Below are 26701 nucleotides of genomic sequence, written 5' to 3' on the forward strand. Positions count from 1 at the left end.
TACTAGTAGTACAATTACTGCAGTACTACTGCACCATGTTACGACAAAACAGAAGAGCCTCCATGAGGACAAACTACCTGAGAATGAACTCCTGTGGATTCAGAGGACATGTTCACATGTTGTCAGAGTTAAGATGACTGAGTTCTCAGAAACTTCTACAGCCATCCATCAGTAAAACCATCTCCTCCATCTCTCTGCAGCCTCCAGCCCCTCAGACCTGACTCTGAGGACCAGAATGAATATCCACTGGTGGACAATGAAGCTGTTGTTACAGCAGGTATGTTTTTACCATGTTATCTTGAGTTGAAACTGAAGCTCAGGCGAGATGTAGAGAAGGTTCAGAGCAGACAGTTGGATGATCTGATTAAAATGAAACTGTCCAACATGGAATCACAAAACAGCAACTGTTTGTATCAGTCAGTATTCAGTGGTGAATTCATGGGTGGGATGAAAAAAGACGGAGGGGATGGGATGGGTCGAGACGGTTTGAGGGATGTTAGGGATTTCACTAAAAACAACACGTGTTAATTGGTCAGAATAGAGGGTCAGAGAGACGAAATTAGAAGGGTTGGACAGTATGGGATAAAAATGTTTGAAGGAGATGGGATAAAGAAGATGGTATTAAAGGAGTCAAGTGAATGGGATGAAGTGCACTGCTCCACTGTAAACACTACACTGCTACAAATCTCTGAGATGCTTGTGTCCTTTTTCCTGTAGAGAAGTTGGTTGCCGCCATGAGGAGTTTGTGAAAAGGATGTCGATAGAAGTCCTTACACAGCTCCTGGAGGCCCTCGTAACAGACAGTGTCTTGACTGATTTGGAGAAAGAAGCGATATCTGAGAAGAACTCAGTCAGAGCAGACAGGGTACGCCACTTCATTGACACTGTAAAGAGAAAGGGAGAGGAGGCCTGCAGGAAGTTGATCCAGCATCTTCAGTCCATAGATCCTGCTCTTTCCCATCACCTGGGTTTGCCCTCTGTTCAAACTGCTCAGAAAGGTGAGGCCACGTCTTTCTCTGGTCATGGTTGTTTTAATGTTTACTGGAGCTGTGAGGATGGAAAGCTGCTTCTCTTAGTGTGTTCAACATGTTGAATCCTTAACTTGGTCCTGAGATGACTAGAACATACGCTCTTCACTTCAAAGCTGAATTCCTTCTCTTGTGTGTGTGTTTTTTTTTTTGTTTTTTTTTTGATATTTAAATAAATCCCATTTGGTTGTACCTGTAACTGAGAAGAAGATCTGACCAGATGTGAGGACACATTCATGAGTAAATGTAGATCATTCCAAGGTTCCAGTTAGTGTTTTTTGATGCTGTGTACTGTAAACTGCTCTACAACACATCAGATGGTCTGATTATCTGTTGTTGTGTCGTTCAGATGCTCATGATGAGTGTCGACGTAAACTTAAATCTGCTCTGAAGGAGAAGTTCCAGTCTGTGTTTGAGGGGATTGCTAAAGCTGGAAAATCAACCCTTCTGAATGAGATCTACACAGAGCTCTACATCACAGATGGAGGGACTGCAGAGGTCAATGATGAACATGAGGTCAGACAGATTGAAACAGCATCCAGGAAACCACACAGACCAGAAACAACCATCAGGTGTGAAGACCTCTTTAAAGCCTCACCTGGAAGACATAAACCAATCAGAAGACTGATGACAAAGGGAGTGGCTGGCATTGGAAAAACAGTTTTAACACAGAAGTTCACTCTGGACTGGGCTGAAGACAAAGCCAACCAGGACATCCTCTTCATATTTCCATTGACTTTCAGAGAGCTGAATGTGGTGAAAGAGGAAAAGTTCAGTTTGGTGGAACTTGTTCATCACTTCTTCACTGAAACCAAAGAAGCAGGAATCTACAGCTTTGAAGAGTTCCAGGTTGTGTTCATCTTTGACGGTCTGGATGAGTGTCGGCCTCCTCTGGACTTCCGCAAAACTAGGATCCTGACTGATGTTACAGAGTTCACCTCAGTGGATGTGCTCCTGACAAACCTCATCAGGGGGAAACTGCTTCCCTCTGCTCGACTCTGGTTAACCACACGACCTGCAGCAGTCAATCAGATCCTTTGCAACTCCGTTGACATGGTGACAGAGGTCAGAGGGTTCACTGACCCCCAGAAGGAGGAGTACTTCAGGAAGAGGTTCAGAGATGAGGAGCAGGCCAGCAGGATCATCTCCCACATCAAGACATCACGAAGCCTCCACATCATGTGTCACATCCCAGTCTTCTGCTGGATCACTGCTACAGTTCTGGAGGATGTGTTGGAAACCAGAGAGGGAGGAGAGCTGCCCAAGACCCTGACTGAGATGTATATCCACTTCCTGGTGGTTCAGGCCAAAGTCAAGAAGGTCAAGTATGATGAAGGAGATGAAACAGATCCACACTGGAGTCCAGAGAACAGGAAGATGATTGAGTCTCTGGGAAAACTGTCTTTTGATCAGCTGCTGAAAGGAAACCTGATCTTCTATGAATCAGACCTGACAGAGTGTGGCATCGATATCAGAGCAGCCTCACTGTACTCAGGAGTGTTCACACAGATCTTTAAAGAGGAGAAAGGCCTGTACCAGAACAAGGTGTTCTGCTTCGTCCATCTGAGCGTTCAAGAGTTTCTGGCTGCTCTTCATGTCCATCTGTCCTTCATCAACTCTGGTGTCAACCTGATGGAAGAACAACAAACTACATCACTGTTGTCTAAAGTCTTTAAGAAACGAAAACCTCTCCATCAGAGTGCTGTGGACAAGGCCTTGCAGAGTCCAAATGGACACCTGGACTTGTTCCTCCGCTTCCTCCTGGGTCTTTCACTGCAGAACAATCAGACTCTCCTACAAGGCCTGCTGACACAGACAGGAAGTATCTCACAGACCAGTCAGGAAACAGTCCAGTACATCAAGAAGAAGATTAAGAAGGATCTGACTGCAGAGAGAAGCATCAATCTGTTCCACTGTCTGAATGAACTGAATGATGGTTCTCTAGTGGAGGAGATCCAGCAGTCCCTGAGATCAGGACGTCTCTCCACAGATAAACTGTCTCCTTCTCAGTGGTCAGCTCTGGTCTTCATCTTACTGTCATCAGGAGAAGATCTGGATGAGTTCAACCTGAAGAAATACTCTGCTTCAGAGGAGGCTCTTCAAAGGCTGTTGCCAGTGGCCAAAGCCTCCAACAAAGCTCTGTAAGTTCATCATCAATAAATTCACAGCAACCTGTCAGGTCACATAAGTTAAAGGGTTTTCTGTCATTGTCTCTTCAGACTGAGTGACTGTAACCTCTCGGAGAGAAGCTGTGAAGCTCTGTCTTCAGTCCTCAACTCCCAGTCTTCTAATCTGAAACATCTGGACCTGAGTGGAAACAACCTTGAGGGTTCAGGAGTGCAGCATCTGTCTGCTGGACTGGAGAGTCCAAACTGTAAACTGGAGACTCTGAGGTCAGTTTTCATTTCTTTTCTTCTTAGGCTTCTGAAGAATGGGGATCTAGTTTAGATAAGTTCTCTTGTCAGATAGAAAAGGAGCTCAGAGAGTTGAAATGAAGGAGCATCATGTTCCTGAACATCAGCAGGTATCTCCTCAGTCTTCAGTAGTGGGTCTGATCACAAACCGAATCAAGTCCAGTCTTCACATGTGTTCACATTATCAGAATGTGAAATCTTCGAGAAATCCCCTTATAGTCTGACTCCAATGAGGAAAGATGGAGGACAACGTCCACAGTGTTGTTGATGAATGATTGGAGAGTTGAGTTCTCAACTCACATCTTTTATTTGTTTTTATTAATTTTCCAATAGGAACATGCATAACATGCCAACTCATAACACACTAATTTCACAACAAAATACAAGCTGACCTTACTTCACACATACACAAAAAATACAAAATAAATAAAAAAAATGTATAAGAGAAAAATAGAATAAAAAATACAAAATAATAATGCTGATATCTGTACCACCTGTACCACAGACATTGTTCCCACCCACCTGCTGAAGGAAGTTTTTAATACCTTAGGTCCCACAGTCTCACTCTGTCAGTAGCCTGGTTAATGTGTCTGTTCCATCATGTTTCAAACATGCAGTTGTTTAGCCAATCATCAAAAACCAAACCTAGATTCTCAATAACTTTCGGCCAAACTCAAAGCTCCCTTTTCTATCCAATGTCTTGGATAAAAATGTCTACTCCCAGCTTCTGTCTTTCTTGCATAAAAACAATATCCTGGATAAATCTCCGTCAGGTTTTGGGTCACAGCATAGTACAGAGTCAGCACTGCCTCCATGACACCAAACTATGGATGGCAAATAACTACCTCCAACTGAATGACAGGAAGACAGAAGTGGTCTTTTTTGGCTCCCAAAACTCCTCTAAAGGTATAAAATCACTTAGGTCCCCTGTCACCCAATCTTCACACTCACTAGAAATCTTGGGGTGATCTTTGAGCAACATCTAAAATTCGCTAAACACATTCTGTGGTGAAAAGTATTTTTTTCCAACTATGAAATATTGCCAAACTAAAATTAGTTCTCTCCCTCTCTGACCTTAAAACAGCAAACAGTCACTGATGCCCTGATTACGTCTAGATTAGATTACTGCAATTTACTCAGCCAGATGAGTTTGTATCAGCCAGACTTCTCTATACCGATTGCAGTTGGTCCAGAATTCTGCTGCCAGATTGCTAACAGGCCCTAGGAGGAGAGAACATATAACACCAATACTAGCATCCCTTCACTGGCTCCATGTCAAATACAGGACACAGTTTAAGGTTCTTGTATTTGTTTTTCAAGCACTACATTGCCTTGACCCCCAATACAAATACATCTGTGACCTACTCTCCCCGCTCTCCAACCCAAGATCTCTCAGATCTTCAAATCAGCTGCTCCTGACTGTCCCCCGGTCTAGGCTACGAGGAAAGGGTGATCGCGCCTTCACTGTAGCGGCCCCAAAGCTGTGAAACAGTTTACCCTTTGCAATCAGATGCTCCACCTCTGTAACCACCTTCAAGGCCAATCTTAATACTTTTATGTTCTCCCAGGCCTTTAAGTGTCCTTAATTAGTCTCAGGTGTCATCTCCCTATGTGTGTCCCTCTGTCTTGATTTTCCAGGCTGTGCCAGCCTCGGTTATCTTGCTCTGCACCTGTTTGTAATTGGTGATCTCCCAATTGTACAGCACTTTGGTCAACCCTTGTTATTTTTAAATGTGCTTAATTGATTTGATTTGATAATATAATGGCAAAGACTTAAAACTGAAGCTGTCACACCCAGTAGCCTGATATATAAATCTAATGTATTGTTGTTTGTGAAAGTCCTTTAAGGGTATCCAGGCAGGAAAATCCAAAGACAAAAACTGAACTCACGATACATGGTTCGGAAAACACACAGGTCAGAAACAAGGCCAGAAGGCAACAAATGGAACACAAGACGGTGATGCGACTGGGAACAAAGGGAAGGCAGGGCAATATATACACACGGGCTGAGGGATGGCAAGACACGGGTGAGACAGATCAGGGCAATTACACAGGGAGAACCCACTGACTGTATATACTATGGACAAACCCATCGTGATGTCACCCGTTGGATTCTGACTCTCGAAAATTAAGCCTGAAGTGGGCGGAGCCTGCGGTCGCCATGTTGGATAAGCTTTACTCGCCCACACTATATATATGTGTGTATATATATATACTATAAATATATATATACTATAAATATATGAATATAGATATGGGGGTCGGATTGGGGCGGAGCTAAAGCAGCCTGAACGTTGAAGCCCACCCACCCAACACAGCGCTACCGGGTTAGCTCAGGCTACTGAGCTAGGCTAAAGGCTATCCAAGGTGCTAGCAGCTGGCTAACGCGTGAAGTTGCTCCCGGTTTGATGCCATTTGTTCCGATTAAAATATGCCTGTCTCAAAGCGGGAACGCCCTTAATTATGCAGAATTTCAAAAATGAATAAAAAATAAACGAATGAGTGAAAATTCACCCCTCGAGCAGTTGTCACGAATAGTGAAAAAAAAACATTGAGACCAAAACTGTTTTTTGAATCAGGCTGTAAACATGTTTAATAATGCTGTAAAGTAGTTTTTAAAGATTCTATGAATGTCTTGACTGACTCATAGAAGGTTTGCTTAATGAACCTCAGTTTATTTTCAAATTTCATCGTTCATTCAGTTTTCTGTTTGTTTCCCTATATCTTTAATCTGATTCCCTATTGTATCTCTATTGTAATTTTTGGGTCGTTGTGTCTCTAGGTTTTGCAATTTCTTCTCTAATTGATTGTATTTTAATCTCCGGGTTTTCCTTAGATGAGTTGTTCTTGACATTACCTTCCCTCTCATAACATAACTCATAACATTCACAAATGTGACCAGAACATTATCCATCCTGTCCTGATTATTATGTATCCAACTTCATCATCTCTTTTTTCTTTAATCAGATCAAAGATCAATGAATTAGATATCATTATCACAACCCCTCTTTTTCTACTATTTTTACATGAACTATAACAGGTATTGGAGTACCCAAATTTTTTTCGTTTCTCATGTTCTGCTTTTGACGTGTGTCTCTTGTAAAAATATTATTTGGGACTTATTTTCATATTATGCGTCATTATTACTCAAACATAGGGAAATATAGATGACTTTCTAATAGTGTTGCCTCCCAAATAACACAGTAAAACAAGAACAAAGCAGAACAAGGTCAACTGAACATAGTAAAAAACAGACCTCCAAACTGTGAGGAGATAGCTCGTCACTGAGACCCCATTTGTGGGTCGAGATAGGATGGTAGGGTTAGTCCTAGCCACCCATCCTAAAGTCCAACTCATGCTTTTGAAAATGAGGTCGTCCCTCCCAGATATTTACTGACGGAAAGCCTCAATAGAGCCTGACTTTAAATCAAATAACTAAAGTCTTGTAGTCTAGTCTCATAATGGCAGTAATAACAGCTTTTGTGATGATTTCTAATTCTTCATTTTAACTCCCTTACACTGGTGACCATCTCTGGGCCATATGATCACTCTGGAAACTCTGAAGTTTATACTGCGCTCTCCGGGTGACGTCGTCCTCTGCCGCGCCATGTCCCGTTACCTTCTGCCATGACCCCAGCAGCTCTCCCAGGCGTGCTCCCCAGTCAGTCTCCCTCTCAGCGCCCCATCTCTCGACTGTTTCCACCCTGGACTCTGCTTCTTCCACCTGGTCCGATAGGTTGCGTATTTCTGCTGCTAACAAATCCAGTTTACAATTGATTTCTTGTCTGAGATGGGTGATTTCTTGTCGCACCGTGTTGTTACCGCCTTTAAGGTCTGTTTTGAGATCGTTAATCACCTAAATTATGTCTGTGGGCGCCATGGTCCACTTTGCCGACGTTGTCTCTGGCTGCTGTTGTATTTTTCTGTTTTATAGGCTCTCTTTTGTTGGCTCTCTGGATCTTCTAAGTGATCTTCCCCCATCCATTTGTTTTTTTGTTTTTTTATCAACCAATACTGAGTTTTGAGTTACTTTGGGTGTAAATTGCGGTTTGTCTGGGAGAGCCATCTCACAGTGTGTCTGCCTACCCCATGTGCAAACCGCATTCTGTGATGTGAACGTTTCATTTAGAAGAAAATTTAATGATATTTAGGACACAGTAATGTTGAGCTGAACATTTAAAACCTCAAAATATCTCATTGAATTATTCATCATTTTATCTCCATCTTTTATTCTTTATTCAGGTTGAGTTACTGCAGTTTGTCTAAGATCAGCTGTGGTTCTCTGGGACCAGCTCTGAAGTCCAACCCCTCCCATCTGAAACATCTGAACCTGAGAAACAACATCCTGGAGGATTCAGGAGTGAAGCAGCTGTGTGGTTTTCTGGAGAGTCCAGACTGTAGACTGGAGACTCTGGAGTGAGTTCACTGACTGTTACTGTTGTAGATCTGATATGTTTAATCACCAACTGAATCTAATTCCTGTTGCTCCATCAATTTGTAAATGTCCTTTAGTTCAAGATGAGTGTTTGTAGCAGAAACTGGAGAGAACGTCTACTGCTAGTTGTTGTTATTTATTTTGAATATGCATCAACACAAGATTTCCTGATCACTATCAAAGAAATTCTCTGCACAAAACAACACATCTGTGGAAGGAAACAACACTGAAAAAAGAAATGAACGACACATACACAAACTTTATTTATACACTTTTCACTCATAAAAAATGAAACAGAAACTGCTTCACATTTACTATTTTTGTATCTTGTCTTAAACTGGTTGATATGTGGACTTTGCTTGAGTTCCTCACTGAGATTGTTCCATAGGTTGACTCCAGTAACAGATGAGCAGAAACTCTTCAAGGTTGTTGATATGTTTAAGGTTTTGAAGTTGTGTTCCCTCTGCAATGATAACCTCCCTCCTAATTCCTAAATGTTTTTGAATGTTTTCTGCTAGTTGTCTGTTTCTGGCCTCAAACATGATGATTGGTGTTTGGTGAGATAGGATGTCAGTGAGTTTCAGGAGTTCTGATTGGATCAAAGTGGATCAGTGTGTTCTAGTAGTTGACCTGATCAATAGTCCTTATTGCTCTTTTCTGCAGGATGGTAAGTGAATGGAATGAAGTTTTCTACCTTAGCACAGTAATGGAAATATGGTGAGACCAGTGAACAGTAAAGTGTGCAGAGAGGATTCTGATCCAGTCATTGTTTTGCTTTGTGAATGACTGCAGTGCTTCTTGAAGCTTTGGACTGTACATGTTTGATGTGTGTTTCCATCTCAGCCTGTCATCTACTGTAACCCCTACAAACCTGCTTTCATGCACCCTTTCACTTTCAGCTTCAATGAAGCTTAAAGGCTGTTAGGACACAGTAATGTTGAGCTGAATATTTAAAACCTCAAAACATCTCATTGAATTATTCATCATTTTATCTCCATCTTTTATTCTTTATTCAGGTTAAGTTACTGCAGTTTGTCAGAGATCAGCTGTGATTCTCTGGGACCAGCTCTGAAGTCCAACCCCTCCCATCTGAAACATCTGAACCTGAGTAGAAACAAGCTGAAGGATTCAGGAGTGAAGCAGCTGCGTGGTTTTCTGGAGAGTCCAGAATGTAGACTGGAGACTCTGGAGTGAGTTCACTGTCTGTTACTGTTGTAGATCTGTTATGTTTAATCACCAACTGAATCTAATTCATCTTGCTCCATCAATATGTAAATGTCCTTTAGTTCAAGATGAGTGTTTGTAGCAGAAACTGGAGAGAACGTCTACTGTTAGTTGTTGTTATTTATTCTGAATATGCATCAACACAAGGTTTCCTGGGGCCTGTTGCACAAAACCAGGATAAGGGATCAATCCGGGATATGTTGGCTATCCTGGATGAACTTATCCATGATCCGGTTGCATGAAAGCAGGATATGTTTGACATGAGTTACCATGGAGATTTATTCTGTGGAGCTAGCCTGCTCCAGACCAGGCTTACTTCCAGGATCTATTTAATCTCATCCCTTATCTCAGTCAGCTGTCACTCAAATGGAAACCAATATTTATTCCACTTCCCACTACACATTGTTATCACATTCAACCACTGTCATTATTTAAACATTTGTCATCATTAATTGGCCTTATTCTAGATGATTTTTCAATCAGTAGATAGTTTAGTTTCCATTAGTCTATATATAAAACACACATACCATAGCAATATAAATACACGTCGAAGAGAAACATGATGTTCCTTTATTGAATAAGAATAAATCAAAGCCAGTAAAGTCACACAGTGCTCTACAAGATAGAAAGAACAGAATCACAGCATATTATACAACACACAAATAAATACAGGACAGATCCATACTTAAATGAACACACAATTGCGAGGCCTGTATACAGTATACAGCACAATAGGCCAAATAATATCAAATAATACAAATTCCTTTTCCATTACAGACCTAGTTTAACTTAACTCTAAAGCATGTGTCTCTACCACTACAGGCTATATTCACCTTAAATGTACAGAATATATTTTAACTGAAATAATTTCAGACGTATTGGTCTCTGACCAGCCGACCACTGTCTGGATTGTCCGAGTCCACCGTCTGATGTCACTCTGGGGACCCCTCCCACCTCAGGCAGGACACATAGTGGAGGACAGCACAGGCCACAGTGATGTCACATGTCCTGTCTGGGCTGACCTTAGATGGTGGAGACATTGGAAGCGTTCCTTCAGGAGGCCAAAGATCATCTCCATCCAGCCCTTGTCCTGGTGGGGACATTATTATATGTCTGCTGTGCTTCCTGAGGGTGTGAATATAGTGTGAGGCTAAAAGGCTGAGAGACATCCCCTCTGTCCCCCAGCAGGACGCCAGAGAACTCACCTGTGGGTGCTTTCATAACTATGTCCTGCTCCGATGGGAAGACGAACGATGTTCTCGTTGCCATGGTGAATCAGTGAATCTGTGATCCATCGCGGAGTCTACTTGAGGAGCCGCGTGCGCGCTCTAATCCAAGATTAGTTAAACCTGGACTTGATGAATCCGTGTCCGCTCATCCTGGCTTGATGTTTGTTCAACTGAATAAGCCTGGACGCTCTTGTTTAGGATTCATTGAGCTCAGACTTAGTCACTTATCCTGGATATCTGAATCCTACTTTTGTGCAATGGACCCCTGATTAGTACCAAACAGATTCTCCACACAACACAACACAATGAAAACCTGAAGAAGGAAAGAAGGAAACAAGAAGAAAACACAGAAAAAAGAAATGAACGATGCATTGTTGGTATGTTTAAGGTTTTGAAGTTGTGTTCCCTCTTCACTGATAACCTTCCTTTGGATTCCTAAATGTTCTTGAATGTTTTCTGCTAGTTGTCTGTTTCTGGCCTCAAACATGATGATTGGTGTTTGGTGAGATACAATGTCAGTGAGTTTCAGGAGTTCTGATTGGATCAAAGTGGATCACTGTGTTCTAGTAGTTGAACTGATCAATAGTCCTTATTGCTCTTTTCTGCAGGATGGTAAGTGAATGGAATGAAGTTTTCTACCTTAGCACAGTAATGGAAATATGGTGAGACCAGTGAACAGTAAAGTGTGCAGAGAGGATTCTGATCCAGTCATTGTTTTGCTTTGTGAATGACTGGAGTGCTTCTTGAAGCTTTGGACTGTACATGTTTGATTAGTGTTTCCATCTCAGCTTGTCATCTACTGTAACCCCTACAAACCTGCTTTCATGCACCCTTTCACTTTCAGCTTCAATGAAGCTTAAAGGCTGTTAGGACACAGAAATGTTGAGCTGAATATTTAAAACCTCAACACATCTCATTGAATTATTCATCATTTTATCTCCATCTTTTATTCTTTATTCAGGTTGAGTGACTGCAGGTTGTCAGAGATCAGCTGTGATTCTCTGGGACCAGCTCTGAAGTCCAACCCCTCCCATCTGAAACATCTGGACCTGAGTAGAAACAAGCTGAAGGATTCAGGAGTGAAGCAGCTGTGTGGTTTTCTGGAGAGTCCAGACTGTAGACTGGAGACTCTGGAGTGAGTTCACTGTCTGTTACTCTTGTAGATCTGATATGTTTAATTACCCACTGAATCTAATTCATGTTGCTCCATCAATTTGTAAATGTCCTTTAGTTCAAGATGAGTGTTTGTAGCAGAAACTGGAGAGAACGTCTACTGTTAGTTGTTGTTATTTATTCTGAATAGGCATCAACACAAGGTTTCCTGGGGCCTGTTGCACAAAACCAGGATAAGGGATCAATCCGGGATATGCTGGCTATCCTGGATGAACTTATCCATGATCCGGTTGCACGAAAGCTGGATATGTTTTGACATAAGTTACCATGGAGATTCGTCCTGTGGAGCTAACCTGCTCCAAACCAGGATAACTTCCAGGAACTACTTAATCTCATCCCTTATCTCAGTCAGCTGTCACTCAAATGGAAACCAATATTTATTCCACTGCCCACTACACATTGTTATCACATTCAACTAGACCCACTGTCATTATTTAAACATTTGTCATCATTAATTGGTATAATTGTAGATGATTTTTCAAACAGTAGATAGTTCAGTTTCCATTAGTCTATATATATATATATATATATATATATAAAAATAGGCCAAATAACGTCAAATAATACAAATTCCTTTTCCATTACAGACCCAGTTTAATTTAACTCTAAAGCATGTGTCTCTGCCACTACAGGCTATATTCACCTTAAATGTACAGAATACATTTTAACTGAAATAATTTCAGACGTATTGGTCTCTGACCAGCCGACCACTGTCTGGATTGTCCCAGTCCACCGTCTGATGTCACTCCGGGGGCCCTCTCCCTCCTCAGGCAGGACACATAGTGGAGGACAGCACAGGCCACAGTGATGTCACATGTCCTGTCTGGGCTGACCTTAGATGGTGGAGACATTGGAAGCGTTCCTTCAGGAGGCCAAAGATCATCTCCATCCAGCCCTTGTCCTGGTGGGGACATTATTATATGTCTGCTGTGCTTCCTGAGGGTGTGAATATGGTGTGAGGCTAAAAGGCTGGGAGACATCCCCTCTGTCCCCCAGCAGGACACCAGAGAACTCACCTGTCAATACAACATGTCATCAAAACCTCATAAACAGAGTTCAGTAGAGACATTCTAGACACAGCCATGATGTTAAAAGTGGTTATTAACAGATGTTAAGTGCACCACCTAGTGACTGGTGTCGATAGATTATAAAGGACCGAAAGGTTTAGGAGTCATGGACCGAGCCAGGTCACTCTGATCAAGTAGTCATCACTGCAGAACCTTTCTATAAGATGTAGACTATTAAACTGATCAATGCACATCACAAGCAATGTAGTGTGCAGTGTGCGCGCTCTGATCCAAGATTAGTTAAACCTGGGCTTGATGAATCCGTGTCCGCTCATCCTGGCTTGATGTCTGTGCAACCGAATAAGCCTGGACGCTCTTGTTTAGGATTCATTGAGCTAGCTCAGACTTAGTCACTTATTCTGGATATCTGAATCTTATTTTTGTGCAATGGACCCATGATTAGTACCAAACAGATTCTCCACGCAACGCAACGCAACGCAACACAACGCAACACAACACAATGAAAACCTGAAGAAGGAAACAAGAATAAAACACAGAAAAAAGAAATGAACGACACATTGTTGGTATGTTTAAGGTTTTGAAGTTGTGTTCCCTCTTCACTGATAACCTTCCTTCGGATTCCTAAATGTTTTTGAATGTTTTCTGCTATTTGTCTGTTTCTGGCCTCAAACATGATGATTGGTGTTTGGTGAGATAGGATGTCAGTGAGTTTCAGGAGTTCTGATTGGATCAAAGTGGATCAGTGTGTTCTAGTAGTTGACCTGATCAATAGTCCTTATTGCTCTTTTCTGCAGGATGGTAAGTGAATGGAATGAAGTTTTCTACCTTAGCACAGTAATGGAAATATGGTGAGACCAGTGAACAGTAAAGTGTGCAGAGAGGATTCTGATCCAGTCATTGTTTTGCTTTGTGAATGACTGCAGTGCTTCTTGAACCTTTGGACTGTACATGTTTGATTAGTGTTTCCATCTCAGCCTGTCATCTACTGTAACCCCTACAAACCTGCTTTCATGCACCCTTTCACTTTCAGCTTCAATGAAGCTTAAAGGCTGTTAATACACAGTAATTTTAAGCTGAACATTTAAAACCTCAACACATCTCATTGAATTATTCGTCATTTTATCTCCATCTTTTATTCTTTATTCATGTTGATTTACTGCAGGTTGTCAGAGATCAGCTGTGATTCTCTGGGACCAGCTCTGAAGTCCAACCCCTCCCATCTGAAACATCTGAACCTGAGTGACAACAAGCTGAAGGATTCAGGAGTGAAGCAGCTGTGTGGTTTTCTGGAGAGTCCAGACTGTAGACTGGAGACTCTGAGGTCAGTTCACTGTCTGTTACTGTTGTAGATCTGAAATCACCAACTGAATCTAATTCCTGTTGCTCCATCAATCTGTAAATGTCCTCTAGTTCAAGGCGAGTTTTTGTAGCAGAAACTGGAGAGAACATCTACTGTTAGTTGTTGTTATTTATTCTGAATATGCATCAACACAAGGTTTTCTGGGGCCTGTTGCACAAAACCAGGATAAGGGATTAATCCTGGATATGTTGGTTATCCTGGATGAACTTATCCATGATCTGGTTGCACGAAAGCTGGATATGTTTTGACATAAGTTACCATGGAGATTTATCCTGTGCAGCTAACCTGCTCCAAACCAGAAGCCTGTATCACGAAGCAAGTTCAACTTACCCGGTTTTACTACAACTTATCCAGCTGAACGTATCCAGAACAGTGATGATCTGGATAAGCGGTATCATAACACTGGTTATCAACTTGCTGATGCAGGTTTGTCTTGTTGTGAATCGGTGAACGCACACGTATAAGGTCGGGTGCCAAGGCAGCAGACCAATCACAATCATAAGACTGATCCGCCAGCAAATAGGAGCAACAATTAATTCTCCTCAAATGTGAAGAAGAAAAAGTAAATCTCACTCAAAATTTTGAAAAGTCAAACGCTGCAGCTGCATTGAGGAGATGCCAAATTGCCTGGCAAAGGATTGCAGATTGCATAAACGCGCATATAACACATCAATGGCTCATAATTTTATCTCCATCTGTTATTCGTTATTCAGGTTGTGGAGCTGCAGTTTGTCAGAGATCAGCTGTGATTCTCTGGGACCAGCTCTGAAGTCCAACCCCTCCCATCTGAAACATCTGAACCTGAGTAACAACAACCTGAAGGACTCAGGAGTGAAGCAGCTGTGTGGTTTTCTGGAGAGTCCAGACTGTAGACTGGAGACTCTGGAGTGAGTTCACTGTCTGTTACTCTTGTAGATCTGATATGTTTAATCACCAACTGAATCTAATTCATCTTGTTCCATCAATCTGTAAATGTCCTGTAGTTCAAGACGAGTGTTTGTAGCAGAAACTGGAGAGAACATCTACTGTTAGTTACTACTACTAGTACTACTACTACTACTACACACACACACACACACACACACACACAATACCTCAACACATCTCATTGAATTATTCATCATTTTATCTCCATCTTTCATGCTTTATTCAGGTTGAGTTACTGCAGTTTGTCAAAGATCAGCTGCGATTCTCTGGTCTCAGCTCTGAAGTCCAACCCCTCCCATCTGAAACATCTGGACCTGAGACACAACAACCTGAATTATTCAGATGCGAAGCAGCTTCTTGGTCTTGTGGAGAGTCCAGACTATAAACTGGAGAATCTGAGGTGAGTAGAGGGTTCCAGTCAGTCCATGCTGCTTTCATCAGTATTGTCCTAAACACAGTCAGTATCAAAGATCCAGTGTTTCCTGTAAACCTGCAGCTTCTCAGTAAAGCTGTGAGAGGAGAATGGAGATAGGCTTCAGGATTGGACACAAAGACAGAGAGAGAGACAACAGTCAGCCAATCAGATGAGCCAGAAGCTTGTTGTGATCATGTGTTTGAGTTGATGTGAAGACGACTGTTGTTGTTGTTGTGTTGATGTGTCCAGGAAATAAAGCTGGATTCCAGCTGACAGCTTTTCAAGATGTGTAGAGACAGTGGTGGTCATTCATCACATCTGATCAACAACTGATCACAGCTCTGAGATCAGTCTGACTGAAACCTGCACATCACAGAACCAGCATTACACTTAGTAACCATGAGTTTCTTAGTCACCTGATCTTTGTTTCCATTGAGCAGTAGTAAATCCATCATAAAAGTGTTCAGGACTCTCAGCGCTTTCTTAGTGAAATCTGCAGAGGAAACAGACTTGATGCTAAAAGTCTCTGCAGGTCTGTGTGTGTTCACTCCAACACGTTAACATGAAGCTGAAAGGAAGCTGGCTGAGAACCATAGCTGCTCCACTGCTGCTCTGAACGGGACTGAAGTCCTTGCTGCTCTTTCAACTGGATGGGATGATGAAGGGAGTCTCTGGAAACATTCCTTCACCTCCTCTCTTCTTTCTCCTCCTCTCTTCAGGCCACAGCCATGGAGGGCAACATGAGGGTGTGTGTTGTGAGAGGTTAAGCTGTGTCCTGATGATCCAGAGGTTGAGGCAGACTCTGACTGGACCATGTTACTGGGAGGTGGAGAGGAGAGTTTCGTCCACATAGTCTCCATTTAAGACCATCAACAGAGCTGCACTTCAACTCTTCACAGAGCTCCAACAAATCAAGTCCAGTCCCTCGTGAATGATTCAGACACATGTCAACCTGCCAGCATCAACAGTTCTTCCCGATGTTGTGGAGGCGTTTGTTCCATGTCTTCTCTTCTCTCACCACCTCGTAACCATCAGCGATCAATAAATTGACCTTTGTTTACCGATACAACACATCCAAGATCGAAGATACAACAAACTCCTCTAATTTAAATTCCATGTTGATGAGCAACACCTAACAGCCACAGCAGAAACCAAACTGTTAACCTAAGCAGCCTTCCACCAACTCCTCACTCCCAAATCACTGCACAGTTACAGCAATAAACCATCAAAGACACTGTTGTATATTGATGTGCTGAAGAAAGAAGTGATCACCGCTTACAAGTCTTATCTTGCATTTAAAAAGGTTTATTTACAAGAAAGAACGATGTCAAAAACACTGCCGAATCTGAGAGGGCTTCCGGCCAATCGTCGAATCCCCTCTCCCATTCAGCTCCTACAGACCCCTTATATATGTTTCTCATCCTTAAGAGCCCCCATTCACAAACAAAACTTATCTCCTTATGTGTAGCAGTTTTACGGGCTGACAACTGGTACATTACCCTTTAACCTTTAAACTTTATATAGACATCCCCAAAACAGAAAACAGATGCTAAGAACAAATGGAGAGGACCATATACTACAACACAACAATGAGTCCACCAAGGCTACAAAACAACAAAGGTAGCCCCTGGCCCCAGGTCTTTAAAGGACTGGCCTCCAGCCGCCAGGCCCCCAAATGATGCTACGAGCCCGTTAACTGGTTCTCAACAAACTGATCTGACACAACAAATACATTCATGAACCTTTATACATCTCGACAACATCATAGCATCAGTGTGTGAACATTCCCTCTACAAAGGTCCAGAGTTTTAGGACTTGGTTTAGACCTTTGAGGAACCATCTGAATATTCAGTATCAATAATATTGAACCAGACCTCTGTATATTTGTGTATTGTGTATTTGCTCTACGTCAGCAGCCTGTGGATACAACAGGTTTTATCTCTAAACTGATTCTATGAATTGAGTCAATGAGTGGAGTCAATAGAGTTCAGCTACACTCACCAGCATGAGATTAACTGCACTGTTAGTCAGTCAGAATCAGCAGGGCATCGGCCTGTTACCTACATCAAGCCTATAGAAAAACCTGGAAGGGTTTGAGTGTTGATGTTTCTATGGGTGTGGCTTCACTATCAGACACGGTAAAAGAACTTTTACATCTATGGTTTGATGAAGTCATGTGTAGCTGGTGTTCCTTAGCTCATATCTCCCTGATACTTTGATGGACAGAGGTTTGATGGATATGTCAGGAGTCTGTGGACTGTGCTTTGTTTTAAGATGTTGTAAGTGTGAATTGCATAAAGATCCACAGCAGTAGATCCAGAAAAGAGTGGGTTGACTGGGTGGAGCTGGAGGACTTTGATATTTGGTCATTCATTGAGTTGTGTTTGAGCTGTGTTTGGAGTATCAGTGTCATTGGATGTGGACAGTTGTAGTTCCTCACAGTGACCACTTCAGGGCAGTGAACATTATAGTCAATTGGCTTAATGCAGTTCATGACTCCACCACCAGAGGGAAACAAATGTCTAGCACTGTAGTCATTTTTTTTTCTTTTTTTACAGTGTATTTCCTTATTTTGTATTTTTTTAACTAATCTTTTTTGTGTTTGTTTGTTTTTTGTTTTTTTTTTACAGTGTATTCCTTATTGGTCATTTATTTTTTAACAGTGTACTTTCTGATAAATAAATATTGTGCATTTCTTATTGGTATTTTTCTCACAATGTATGACCCGGAAATGTGCAGTCCCCTCCGCCAACTTCATGACTGGCGTACGCTGGTTTCCTTGTTCCTTGGCAACACTAAGAGGCAATCATGAGGAACTGTCAAGAATTGGGAAATCAAGTAATCCTCAGAGCGATGTGCACATCAGTGACACATTAATGCACAATTATTATACATGGGTTTGCAACTATGGATGGATAGAAAAGCATGAGCAAAGTGATGAAGAAAATGGTGTTAACAATGGCAGCCTTGGCTTTGTTGGAAGACCGAAAATGGTAACATTAGGTGAGACAGAGTGTTTAGAGAACATGAAGATCTACTCACAAATGACAACAACTAGCTCATGAGTCGTTCCCAGCAGACCCGCACTATTGGTTTGTGCCTACCAGGTCTGCATGGCATCTTCCCCTGCCACCTGATCCAACTCACCACCAGGCGGTGATCTGTTGACAGCTCTGCTCCTCTCTTCACCCGAGTGTCCAGAACATACGGCCGCAGGTCAGATATGACTATACTACAAAGTCGATCATCGATCTACGACCTAGGCCGTCATGGTGCCAAGAGCACCAATGAACAACCTATGTTTGAACATGGTGTTAGTTATGGACAAACTGCGACTTGCACAGAAGTCCAATAACTGAACAACGCTCGGGTTCAGATCAGGCAGGCTGTTCCTCCCAGTCACGCCCCTCCAGGTCACGCTGTCATTGCCCATGTGAGCGTTGAAGTCCCCCAGAAGGACAGTGGAGTCGTCAGTCGGGACAGAATCCAGCGTCTGACCTAAGGTCTCCAAAAAGGGCGAGTACTCTTCCCTGCTGTTCGGCGCGTATGCGCAAACAACAGTCAGGACCCGTTCCCTGACCCAAAGGCGCAGGGAAGGAACCCTGTTGTCAATCTGGGAGAACTCCAACATACAGACGGAGAGTCTTGGGGCAAGCAAAAAGCCCACCCTGGCCTTCTGCCTCTCACCCGGAGCAACTCCAGCAAAGAAGAATTTCCAACCCCTCTCAAGGAATTGGGTTCCGGAGCCGACACTGTGTGTCAAGGTGAGGCCGACTTTCTTTAGTGCATATCAGAGTTTCAAACTGACTGCAAGCAAGACAAAGATCACACTTGAACAGAGCTTTGTTCATCAGTTTTAGTCCACCTTTTTACACAAAACAACCTAGGTCTTCCTGTCACCCAACTGAAACCAGTTTTATTGCAGCTGGCCACAGCCCTGTAATACCTGTCCTCCATAGGAATAATGCACGCAGACCTCGAACCCTTTAAAAAATGTGAGGGTTTTTTGGGGAACGGGCATCGGGAACCCCGGCCCCAAGTCAAAGTTTTTTACTTTGGGCGGGTTTGCGTCCGGGTTTGATGCTGATCGGGGATCACAAATGTGCGGGCCCCTCGGGTACAAGGCGCCAAAAGTGGTAGTAGAGGGCCCTTTAAAATAAAACCATTGACTTTTGGGGTTTCTCATGATGATGAGCATCTATTGGTGGCATGTTGCACCTGGATGCTGCACCTGGATGCCAATCAACACATCAAACCCCTGGAGGTGTTGAAACATCCTTTCTTTGCTTTCCAAACCTCCCGCAGGCCCCTTTGTGCAGACTCCTACACTGACAAAAACCCCCCAAAGTTAGCCCTAAAACAGCCATCGAGGAGAACCCAAACACTCAGAATTATAAAAAATAGTAGGGGTTATTCTGGAGCGGGGCGGCTTTGGAGATTTTAAAAATTTTTGAAATTAAAAAGGGCCCAAAAAATTTCCGTGGGCCCTTTCAAAATAAAACAAAAACTTCCTGAAACATTTTGACAGGAAAAAACGGGAAAAATTGACATTCAAAAAGGGGCCGGATGTCGGGGTTTCCAATGCTTGAAACTTTTGTGAAATGGGAGGGCAAATTTCTTTGAAAAGGAAATCAAACCCTAGATAGATTCTAAACCCTCCTGATCAAAGCCTGAAATAACTACATACGGGAAAAAAAACGTACACAAGACCCCCCCCATGACAGGGGCCCAAATTGACATGTGGCCCTTTGGGTTTTGTAGCTAGGGGAATTGGTTACGGGTATAAAAATTACTCGGGAAAGTATGGAAAAATAAATTTTTCCTCTGTTTCCCTCATACAGACTCGGGAAACCAGCCAGCAGACCACTCTTACATGTTGGGCGCCACCCCAGAAACCAACCAAAAAGTCAAACCCAGAGGTTTTTCTGCACCCTTTTTTTTTCCAACTGGGGGTAAAGCATCCCACAGAGCCCCCTTTGAAGACGTAAAAACTGATTTTATTGGACTCAACTAGGGGGAAACCTTCGGGTTTTATTTCTGCAGCCTTTCTGCTGGCAGATTACAGACCCAGGAAATGCTGAGCCTAGGGTTGACGGTTGAACTTCCTTACTAGACAATACATCAGAAGCTAGGCAGGCTCAGACCTGGTTAGTACTTGGATGAATACCAGGTTCTGTAATTTTTTACTGTAATCCCTTTCCCTTTTAACCTTAAACCCCCCAAAAAAAGGAATATCTTTTACAGTAATCCCTTTACTTGTGACCAGTCATTTTTTTAAAAAAGCGCTTTTTAAAATTGAAAAATTGTTCCCCTTTTTTCAGTGTTTTTCATTGTTGTGTTTTTGTAATTTTGGGGGACTCCTTGTGTCTCCTTTTTAACAATTTTTTTTTCCCGTCCGTCTTTTTTTTTTACAGGTCCCTCGTTATCACCAAATTTTCATGTTTTAAAAGTGTGTTCTTTTTGGAATTTTTTAAAACTGCATATCTTTTGTATCGTTTTTACGTGTATTTCTAAAACTTTACCAGGGTTAGCCAGTGTATCTCTTCTTTGCAACGTTAAAATTTTTTTTGAAATGTTTTGTCATTGTCTTTTTCCCAAACGGGTGAATCATTTTAGAAAATTTATTTTTTTTTTTTCCATGATTTAAAAGTGTATCTTTTGTCATGTTTGAAAGCACACCCACTTTTCATTATCAAGTCATCTTTTTTCACAGTTTTTCCCCCTTATTGGAAATTTTCCCCTTAAAGGGGGTGTCTTTTATTTGCCCTTTTTTTTAAGGTGCGCCCTTTTTGGGTGATTTTTTTTAAAAGTAAAATCTCGTGTTTTCATTTTTACAGTGAAATTTCCCAATCTAAATTTTTACAGTGCATTCTTTTTTGGGGGCATTTTTTAACATCCTGGTAGTCTATTTCCTCATAGGGGAAATTTTTTTCCACAGGGGGTTGAATCCCCTTGTTTATGACAAACTTCTGTGTGGATTTTAACATTAAGATTTGGGGGATTCTGTTCACTGGAGTTTTTTCCATGGCGTTTTTTCCAAAGTATGTACATGTTCCAGATTTATTTTAAATTTTAAAGAAAAATTTTATCATTTAAATTTGCAATTTACAATATTTCTAATATTTTGGTATGGTTTACTTTTAACAGGTCATGCAAAGAAACTTTTCCCACTGTAAATCCTATTTTTGAAAAACTAAACTCCGTGGCCACAAGGAATCTGCTGAGATGGTGTTAAAAAAACAGAGTGTGAAAAAATTCTCAGTCCAGAGGACCGGCTTATGGATGAGCTCATAAAAGAAAAAAAATTGTACAGTTGTTATGAATGTATTGTGAAGGGAATCCAACACTCTAATCACCACCAAAGCCCTGTCATCCTACTGTTTATTTACAAAAAATAATTCAGTATTTGTGGGGGCTTATGTAAAAAATAAATACATAAAAAAAAAAAATGTAAAACTTCATATTTTCAGACTGGGATATAAGGGGTTAAAATCCTGAACGCTCTTGAAATTTTGGTAGTTTTGAGCAGGTCTGAAGTTTGTTAAAGTGATTCATGAAAAAAAAAACGTGGATAAAAAATATTGTTGTTTTGGGGAATTTTTAAAGGGGCATTTTTGGATGGGTGACATTTTTGCCACAAAGGGTGCAAAATGCTTTCACAAGATTATAAATGACATGTGAAAAGTAAAAAAATTTTGGGTAAAAAAAAAATTTCCCCTTACAAAATTTTAAAAGTCACAATTTGAAACACAGCCAAAAGGGACACTAAAAAAAAAAAAAAAGGAAGGGTTGAAAAAATGAAAATAAAATGAAAAAAAAAAAAAACAAAACAAAAATGCCTGAGGAGGGCATAAGAGTTAAAAAACAGCTAAGCTTTTGCCGGTATACGGGTTGGTGAGTACATTTGAAGTGTCAATCAAACACTTTTTTAATTTTCTTGTTATCATTTGTTTTAGTTTTAATTAAATTAATTATATATGGGTTCCATGAATTTCCTAAACCCAAGTAAAAATTGATGTGTAAAAAGTAAATTTCGATGATGTTCATCCTTGACTTACATGTTTTTAATATAAATCCCAAAAGAAAATTTTTTTGACGAAAATCGCAAGCAGACCAAAAAACGCCCCGGATTATGATGTACAGATGTACATAGAATGTGCCACAGAATGTTTTCCTTCATGATGTCATCAAATCTTTTCCTTTGATGATGATGTCATAAATTTTTTACCCCTTGGCCAAAAATCTTTCCCCTTTGTTTCTTACTGAAAGTTTGTTTTTTACAAGCCTCTGGGATTTTGGAACTTTTCTTTAGTGCTTTTTCTGAAGTTCCCAAATTGAATGAAAGGCAAGACAACGAACACATTTGGAATAGAGCATGGTTCCTTGTTTTCGCCCATTTTTAAACAAAACATTTCCCAAAATAACAAGCTTTAAATTTGGAAACCCAACAAAACAGAAAAAAGAGCTGAAAAATTCAGTGGGGAAAGCACTCTGGGAAATTGCCTGAAAGTGGAATCTTTCCCCAGAGGGGCGGCTTTGAATTTGTCCCCAAATGCTGAAAAAACCAAAGAAAAAGTCGGCGTCAAAGCCCAACAAGACCCCTTTCCGGCAATTTTCAGAAGGCAAAAGTTAAAATTTGATATGCTAAAATTTAAACATGTGAAACAGCTGCTTAAAATAAAGGGCTTTTATTTTTTTCAAAATTTCTAAAAATTACTTTTTCCCCCATCTTTTACAATGCCTTTTCCCCTTTTACTGAAAATTAAAGGGGGCCGTTATTTTGGCCCAGGGGAGCCCGCAAAACTGTTTTTTTTTTTTTTTTGGCGAAAAGGGGGGGGCAACACAACCGCAAGGGATGATGTTTGGGCAAAGGGTTTGCGTGGGCTTTCAGGGAAAAGGCCAAACTCAGGCAGGGGGTTTATTTTTATACCCAAACCCCACCCACACCCTTTTTTTGGGAAACCGGGTTTTTCTCTCTGATTCTTACTCCCGGGTTAAAATTCGGGCCCTTATTTCCCCGGCAGACGTATCATTATAGAAGCTTCAGTAAAAAAACAAGTTTCGATTTCTTCAAAAAGGAGGGACCCTCTGAAGGGCAAAAGATCGTTTTTCCTTTTTTTTTTTTCAATCAAAAAAAAAAAATTTTGTTACACGACCCTTTTAAAGGATCGCGCATGGGTTTGGAAGGGGCGACTATTTATTTCCAGTTTGTACAGCGATAAATATCGGGCTCTGTGCAGGTTTACAGTGATTTTTTTCTAATATCAGCACCCTTTTTAAAAAGACCCGGGGTTTTGAGCAACTTTATCTGAAAATTTTAAATCTTTTAATGTACCGATGAGGGTTTTTAGGGGGGAAAAGACAGAACGCGCTCTCACGGGAGGGGGGGTTTCGCCCCGGGTTTTTTGCCTTTTGGAAAGCAGAAATGTCTACCATTTGGGGTGCCCGGGGGGGAAAAAAAATTATTAAAATTCTGTTAAGTATGTGTCTATAAAATTTCTATTTGCAACTGGCTTGTAAAACCCGGCTAAGAAAAAAATCAAAATTATTAGACATATTTAAATTTTAAAAAAACAAAGGGAAATTGCAAAGTTACTTTCCCGGGGTAACAAAGTTATTTTTTTTTATATGGAAAAATTGAATTACAAACCCCCCCAAAAGGTTAATTTTTGGGGGAAAAGTAAACTAGTAAACTAAACTTATTATTTTTTTAAAAGAAACGTGCCCAGCACGTTTAAAGTCTGCAGCCTTTCTGTGGCAAAAATTACATAACAAAAAAAAAACTGACCCCTAGGGTTGAAGGCTGAATTCCTTACTAGACATTACATGGGAAGTTTGGGCCGGCCGGGCCCGGGGTTTTAGATTTGGGGAAAAATTACCAGGTGCTGTAATTTTTTTCATTTTCATCGCGAAACAAAACCCATTTAAAAGGGATCAAAATACATGCAATGTTGTTTTTGGGACCCCCTTATATAAACTGTTTTTGTGATAGTTGTCTTTTTTAAACCGGCCATCCCAAAACCTGAAACACGCCCGTAAGGGGAGTGGTGATGGGCGAGTGGCGCGGATTTCGATTTTGCACAGCGACTCCCTTTGATTTTCCCTCTGTGATAATTTAGTTTTTTGGTTGAAATCAGAAGATAGTTTTTTTTTAAACTTTTGGGCTTATCGCCCCCAAAAATTTCCCCCGACGGGGATTTTTGGGGGATTGTTTTTCGTTGTGAAACCCCCGGGAAACAGACTTTGCCGAGGGAAACGAGATTTTTAAAAGGTTGGGTTTTCAAGAGCAAGCCCAGATCGTTTCCATACTCCACTAAATTTAAAACCTTTAGGGGCGTGGGTTATTTCCGTGTTGATCCTTGTTTGACAGACCCAAAAAGTTTTGCAAAAAAAATGCATAAAGCCGGGACACATCTTCAGAGAAGGGCCCTGAGTTCAAGTGTTTCAGGTGGGGAAAGAGAGGGGCCACTACCCCACGGGAGTGGGGGAAGGGGAAAAGGAACGGAGGAGGAATGGATGGGGAAGTGGAGGAGGAAAACGGACGCGACAACCCCCGACGGGGGAAAGGGGGCCCCCATGGTCAAACAGGGGAAACCTAGAAAAGGGGTTGGGGAGGACAGGGGGAAACGGGGGAAGAGGAGGACCCGAAAACTGGGGGGAAAGGTTACGGTGGAGCGGGAGAACGCAAAACCAAAAGTTAGCGAGGACAACAAGGGAAAACGCAAATGGAGGGGGTTTGGAGGGGAAACCGAACCCTGCGGGCCGAAAAAAGGGGAAAGGAAAATTTGCAGAAAAAGGAAAGGGAGGACGGTTGAATGGACAGGGAAAAGGGGGGAAGGGGGAACGGACAATGGGAAACTTGACAAAGATCTTTAAAAGTTTCCAGCAAAGCGGGGGGCGAAAAAAGACAAAGAAAGAGGGAGCGAAAAAAGGAAAACCAAAAGTCGGGGTATGTGATTGAAAAGGGTTTTTGGTTTTAAATTTTTTTACTTTTGGGTTTTCTATTTAAATTAATTTTTTCTCTCTTGGCCACAATAACCTCAAAATTAAACCGCAAAGGGGGACCAAAGAAATAAAGAAAAATAAAAAAATTTAATTTTTCCCAACCGCAGCAAATATTAAAATGTATTCAAGAAATGTATTAAATTTGGGGACGGGGAGATATTTAAAAGAAAATGAGAGAGGAATGGAGGGAACTATATATTATAATTAGGGGGCCTAGAAATGCAAAAAAGGGGGGAAAGAAATTTAAATGATTAAAAATAAATTTTTTCGAAACATAAAAAGGTATAAAAAGATGAGACGGGGAAAATTTTGGGATAGAATTTAATTATAGAGAAATAGAATTCGTTTTAAAAAATTTATACTTTTCCAAATAAAAAAAAAAGTTTAAGTGTTGAAATTTTTAGAATTTAAAAAATATAATTTTGCAGGGAAGTGTTTTATAGTTGGGGATTTCAATATAAAATGAAAGTCGTCAGATGTAGGAAAGGGGAAATTTGAGTTTAGATGGGAAAGATCGAAAAAACATTGCTGTCCGAGCTGATGAAAGAAAAGGGGCTTATAGATGCATGGAGAAAAGGGAGAAGAGAGAATACCCCAAGGAGGCAGTGACAGATGGGGTTCAAAAAACAAATTTTAAATAGTTTTAGTTTTGGGTTTGGCAATTGGGTTTAAAATTGGGGTTTAAAAACGAAAAATAAGCATCAAAGAAATAGCTTCAAGACTTAAATGGGGAAATGTTTCAAATTGAGGTGGAAAAAAGAAGAGGTGGGAAAGGAGGGATGGGGAAAATTAAAAGGCGGGAAAAAAATTTAAAAGAGGATGAGTAAAAATTTTCAAAATTATGGATTTAAGGGATGGAAAAAGGGAAATTTAAAAGGACAAAAAGGGAGAGAAGAAGTTGAAAAATTTAAGTTTTTGGAAGGGTACAAGAATTTTTTTTGGGGAACTTTTTAAAAAGAAAGGGGACATAATAAAGGGGAAGCAGAAGTGATGGAAAGTGTAGAAAAAAAAACGATTTGAAGGGATGGGGGAATTGGGTGAAAGAGACAAAAATTGGAATAGGGATAGAGGCGATAGGGGGAAATTTAAAAGGGGAAAGATTTCCAGGAATTTGGGGGGGGGGGAAAAATAAAGGGATCGAATGGTAAAAAGGGTTTAAAAAATAAAGGTCCCGGGGCCAAATTTTTGGGTAGATGTATTCAAGGGGAGGGAAAAAAACGGGGGAAAGTGCAAAAATAGGAGGGGGGGGGGTTTTAATAGCAAAAAATTTTCAAAAAGAAAAAAAGTGGGATTAGATTTGGAAAACAAACGGGCCCAATTTAGTTTGCTAAATACGGTTTTATAAGATACTAACTAAAGTCCGGATATAGGATAAAGGGATTGATGGGGAAAATTTAGTACAAACCCCAGAGTTACAGCATACCTGGAAGGGGCCCATAGCAGACACAATGCCCCCAACAGAG

At 41.1% G+C, this 26701-nt stretch overlaps 1 protein-coding gene and 1 long non-coding RNA gene across 2 annotated transcripts in view; both read left to right on the forward strand.

The window, feature by feature from the left end:
- The first annotated feature begins 384 nt into the window (after nt 1-384).
- Nucleotides 385-26701, forward strand: part of LOC125001199 (NLR family CARD domain-containing protein 3-like) — a 283132-nt gene continuing 256815 nt past the window's right edge. Inside the window, exons 1-3 of the mRNA XM_047577122.1 lie at nt 385-416; nt 718-998; nt 1378-2573. Coding sequence (XP_047433078.1) covers nt 385-416; nt 718-998; nt 1378-2573 — 1509 coding nt within the window. The remainder of the gene's footprint in view (nt 417-717; nt 999-1377; nt 2574-26701) is intronic.
- LOC125000729 lies at nt 14742-19090 on the forward strand. Its single transcript, XR_007111374.1, has 3 exons — nt 14742-14778; nt 15045-15218; nt 15953-19090. It is a non-coding gene; the product is annotated as an uncharacterized LOC125000729 (long non-coding RNA).

Source organism: Mugil cephalus, chromosome 23, assembly GCF_022458985.1.
Source record: "Mugil cephalus isolate CIBA_MC_2020 chromosome 23, CIBA_Mcephalus_1.1, whole genome shotgun sequence".
NCBI lineage: Eukaryota > Metazoa > Chordata > Actinopteri > Mugiliformes > Mugilidae > Mugil > Mugil cephalus.